Here is a 4956-nt window from a genome sequence, read left to right as displayed (position 1 = left end):
AAAGCTTCCAATCCTCCCCCCCGCCCCCCAACTTTCATATCGATTGTGCAGAGGAGATTCACCAGGATGCTGCCTGGGCTAGTTTAACCCAGCCTCATGTAGTCTTATGAGGACAGGATGAGCACACAAGGGCTTTTCTCTTTGGAGTGAAGGAGGGTGAGAGGGGACTTGAGAGAAGTGTACAAGGTCATAACAAACATAGATCGAGTGGATAGCCAGAGATATTTTCCCAGGGAGGGAATGGCAAATAGCAGGGAGTGTACACAGAGAGTGGTATGTGTGGGGAACCATCCCGGGGGTTGTGGTAGAGGCAGATACATTAGGTACATTTAAGAAATACCTGGACAGAGCACATGAATGATAGAAAAAGGGAGTGCTCTAGCTGGGGAAAGGGTTATATTGATCTTAGAACAGGTTAAAAGTTTGACACAATACTGTGGGCTGAAGGGCCTGTGGTGTGCTCTGGTGTTCTATCCCACTCATTGCAATACCTTCCCCTGTCCTACCCATTAACACCCGTCCTCTGTCCTCCACTGCTCTCCCCTACCTTCCTAACTCCTGACTACTTACCCCTGCCTCACCAGATCCTCACTCTCCACTTGTCTGTTCCATCACTTCTTCCCTCCCTTCCACTTCCCCTTCACTACCCACTCCCCCCACCCTCCACTTCCATTCTGCCATCTCTCCATCAGATGCGTCCTCTCCGTGTTCCTCCCAAGGCCTCAAGAATGACGACGATATTCAAGTCAAGCTCAAGGGTACTCACATGCTGAAGATCAAATCCAGCTCATGGATGAAGTCACGCTACTACAAACTGAATGAAGACTGTTGGACAGTGCAGTATAATTCCAAAAAGATCCTGAAGTCAGCCAGGAGCCAAATGTGTGAGTGTTGCTCAAGTCTTGGGAGGGTTGGTGTGACAGCAAACGTATTTTTAAAAAGTTTTAAAAAATTGTCTTGGGCACCAACAAGTGCAGGGATTAGTCTTTGATTCCTGGTATGGCACCACGCTGAGGCCAGTAGAGTTACTGCTTCATGGCACCAGTGACCTGGATTCTATCTTTTATTGATTCTATTTTATTTGGAGATAAGAGTGCAGACAGATCCTTCTGGCCCAAAAGGCCACACCACCCAGCGGTCCACCTGTTTAACGCCAGACAAATCACAGGACAATTCACCTGCCCTGCTGTGTTCCTCCAGCATTCTGTGTGTGTGTGTGTGTGTGTGTGAGTGTGTGTGTGTGTGAGTGTGTGTGTGTGTGTGTGTGTGTATCTGTGTGAGTGTCTGTGTGTGTGTCTGAGTGTGTGTGTGTGTGTGTGTGTGTGTGTGTGTGTGTGTTTGCTAAGAAAAACAACTATCCAATTCATTCAGCATTCCACACGGGGAAGAACTTTCAGACAATATGACCCATATGTTGCAATAAGCTCCTTTCTTTCTCACCTCCTGGTCCATTTCCATTTCTCTGTTCATCCAGGTTTCCCATAAACACGACATGAGTCATATCCATCAAGCAGGAGCTACAGAAACCTGAAGCCCCACACCTCACAACCCTAATTTCTACAGTTTAGCAACACAATGATGCCTTTGCACAAGAGATTCTGCAGTTGGTAGAACAACACACACAAGATGCAGAATGAACTCAGCAGGTCAGGCAGCATCCATAACTGTTTACACACACACACACACACACACACACACACACACACAGAGGCTGAGACCCGTCTGCTGGACTCAGCCTGATGGAGAATGTTGGCCTTAAGTGTTGGCTCTTTATTCCTCTCCATAGATGCTGCCTGACCTGCAGAGTTCCTCCAGCATTTTAGGGCACCACAATAGCAGAGTGGTTTGTGTGATGTTGTTGCTGCTCGGTCAGGGATGGGGGGCAGGGAGTGGGCAGGTAATAATTCAAAGTTCAATACCAGTGCCGTGTGTAAGGAGTTTGTATATTCTCCCCGTGACCACGTGGGTTTCCTCCTGCAGTTCGAAGAAGGCTGACTGGTCATTGTAAATTTTCATGTGATTAGGCTGCTGTTAAATAGGTGGGGTGTTGGGCGATGTGGCTTTTTGGAGAAGAAGGGCCAGTCCCACAGTGTATCTCTGAATAGATGAAGTGTTGTGAATAAATAACTTTGTGTGGGTGTTACTCTGAATTTCCAGCTTCTGCAGAATCTTTTGTGCTTGTGAATCTGTGATTGAATCTCTTGTTCTGATCTCTGCTGCCGTTTTACTCTCTCCCCCAACCCGACCCCTTGCAGTCTCAATCGACGACATCAAGGAATTAAGACCTGGTCACCAGACGGAGGGAATGAAGCGGTACGCCACGGAGATACTCACCGACCGCTGTTTTACCATCATATTTAAGGGCACGAGGGAGAACTTGGATCTGGTGGCCTTCGACGCCAACGAGGCCTGGCATTGGATCCATGGCCTCGCCAAACTAAAGCAGAGGCTGCAGAATGAACAACAGAGAGCGGCTGGTCCAGCATCCATCTAGGAGTGTGTCACGGCAGAGCACCAGGGACAGAGGGTGCCACTTCCCTCATGGTCTCCAACAGCAGCCCCCAAGTCCACCCCTACTCCATGCCGAAGGTCAAAGGCACCTCCCCATGTTAGAAACTTTTGCTGCTTGTTTCCCCGATGTGACTTACACTTCCCTCAGGCCCTCAGACTCCGTAGATTCCATTAGTTACTAATGGTTTTTTAGTATTAGTTTAATAGATAGTCAATCCTTAGGTTTCAACATGTTATAGGTATTATAGGCTAAACTTAAGTCCTCTGAGAGGAGGACCCCCACAAAAGCCACAAAGAATCTATGGAAAAGATACCCCTAGGGGTGCCCGAGAGGGGGGGAGGATGAGCACCCCAGTCGGATGGACACAACAACATCAGACCCAGGCAATGAACAAACGACGATGAGGAAGCAGTGTGCATGTGGCAAAATCTGCAAGAACGATCGTGGCTTGAAGATCCACCAAACGAGGATGAAGTGTTTGGCGGGAGCAGGAGCAGCACAACGCGCAGGTGCCCAACCTGGTGAGACGAAGGAAGGGCCAGGCCCAGAGTCACCCCATAGTGCCCGGAACCTCCATGTGTTGCAAACTAATCCCTCGAACATGAAGTCTAACAGGAGGCGGATCAAATGGCCTGCAGCTAACATGACTTCACTGTGGAAGCAGTTTGATGACGATGTTAACCAAATTCTGGAGGCAACGGCGAAGGGAAGGGTTGCTAGGAAACTGCAAGCCATGACAACAATTATTGTTAGTATCGCAGCTGAACGGTTTGGAGAAGAGGAGAAGGAAGGCTCCAAAACACCTTACTCGAAGAATCAAAGAGCATTGAGGATCCACAACATCAGACAGGAGGTGAAAGCGCTGAAGTCCCAATACAAGGAGGCAGGAGAAGAGCAGCGCATTGGCTTGGCCCAGCTGATGTGCATACTACGAAAGAAGATCAGCGTCCTCCGCCGGGCAGAGTGGCATTGGAGGCGGCGTCGTGAAAGGGCTCAAAAACGTGCTGCCTTTATCGTCAAACCCTTCAAGTTCACCAAGGAGTTGCTGGGGGAGAAGCGCAGTGGGAAACTGGCCTGTTCGCAGTAGGACATAGACCAACATCTGAAGAAGATATATAATGATCCTGAAAGAGAGCAGGAGTTGAGAGAGTGTGACATCCTAATAGACCCACCTGAACCGGATGTGCAGTTCAACCTGTCAGAGCTGCAACTAAAAGAAGTCAGAGAGGTCGTCCGCAAAGCAAGGGCAAGCTCGGCTCCAGGACCAAGCAACACCTCGTACAAAGTGTACAAGAACTGCCCCAAACTCCTGCTGCGTCTGTGGAAGATCCTGAGAATCTTCTGGAGAAGGGGGAAGATCCCAGAACAGTGGAGAGTGGCTGAAGGGATGTGGATCCCGAAGGAGGAAAATGTCACCCAGATAGATCAGTTTTGCATCATCTCCCTGCTGTGTGTCGAGGCGAAGATCTTCTTCTGTGCAGTTTCCAACCGGTTGTGCACCTACCTAGCAAAGAACACCTATATTGATAACATCGGTCCAGAAGGGTGGCATTTCAGGGATGCCGGGCTGTCTGGAGCACATCGGTGTGGTGTCACAGCTCATCAGGGAGGCCAGAGAGAACAAGGGCAACCTGTCAAGTGTTGTGGCTGGACCTGGCAAATGCATATGGCTATTACTACAGCAACTTCAGGATGAGGGTCTCTTCAGGAGCAATTACATCAACCTGGCACAAGGTGGAGATCGGCATCATCACAGGGTGCACTATCTCAGTGACACTGTTCTCCCGAGCCATGAACATGCTCACTAAGTCTGCTGAACCAGAGTGCAGAGGGCCCAGAATGAATTCTGCTCAACGACAACCACCTATCGGCATTCATGGATGACCTCACAGTCACCACAGAATCAGTCCCAGGCTGCCAGAGGATTCTGCAAGGGCTCGAAAAGCTGGTGGAGTGGGCCCAGATGCGTTTCAAACCTGCCAAATCAAGATCGATGGTGCTGAGGAAAGGGAAGGTGGAGAACAAGTTCCGGTTCAGCATCGCAGGCACAGCCAACCCAACCATCACAGAAAAGCCAGTCAAGAGCTTAGGCAAAGTTTTTGACAGCTCTTTAAGGGACACAACATCCATTCAGGCAACCTGCACCGAGTTGGATGGCTGGCTGAAATCTGTGGATAAGTCTGGCCTACCTGGGAAGTTTAAAGCCTGGGTGTATCAGCATGGCATTCTTCCCAGAATCCTGTGGCCCCTCCTCGTCTATGCAGTTCCGATCTCAACAGTCGAAACCTTAGAGAGGAGGGTTAGCAACCACCTCAGGAGATGGCTGGGGCTGCAAAAGAGCCTGAGCAGCATCGCACTCTATGGACACCACAACAAACTGCAACTGCCCTTCAAATCCTTGGAGGAAAAATTCAAGGTAACTAGAGCCAGAGAAGTGCTACAGT

General features: G+C 49.6%; 1 protein-coding gene across 1 annotated transcript; it reads left to right on the top strand.

Moving 5' to 3' along the window:
- The first annotated feature begins 744 nt into the window (after positions 1-744).
- Positions 745-4181, top strand: LOC140207326 (1-phosphatidylinositol 4,5-bisphosphate phosphodiesterase delta-1-like). Its single transcript, XM_072275884.1, has 2 exons — positions 745-884; positions 2256-4181. The coding sequence occupies exons 1-2, from the start codon at positions 767-769 to the stop codon at positions 2492-2494; spliced, it is 357 nt and encodes a 118-aa protein (XP_072131985.1). The 5' UTR covers positions 745-766; the 3' UTR covers positions 2495-4181.
- Positions 4182-4956: the final 775 nt, after the last annotated feature.

This window comes from Mobula birostris, chromosome 1 (assembly GCF_030028105.1).
Source record: "Mobula birostris isolate sMobBir1 chromosome 1, sMobBir1.hap1, whole genome shotgun sequence".
Classification (NCBI taxonomy): domain Eukaryota; kingdom Metazoa; phylum Chordata; class Chondrichthyes; order Myliobatiformes; family Myliobatidae; genus Mobula; species Mobula birostris.
Note: the sequence above shows the minus strand (reverse complement) of the source record. Positions and strands in the feature narration are given on the sequence as shown.

What these genes read in the sequence shown, in the direction of transcription:
- LOC140207326 (XM_072275884.1), top strand. Translation starts at nt 767, where the DNA reads ATGCTGAAGATCAAATCCAGCTCATGGATGAAGTCACGCTACTACAAA. An exon ending in GTCAGCCAGGAGCCAAATGT is followed by an intron (nt 885 to 2,255) that starts GTGAGTGTTGCT and finishes GACCCCTTGCAG; the next exon opens with TCTCAATCGACGACATCAAG.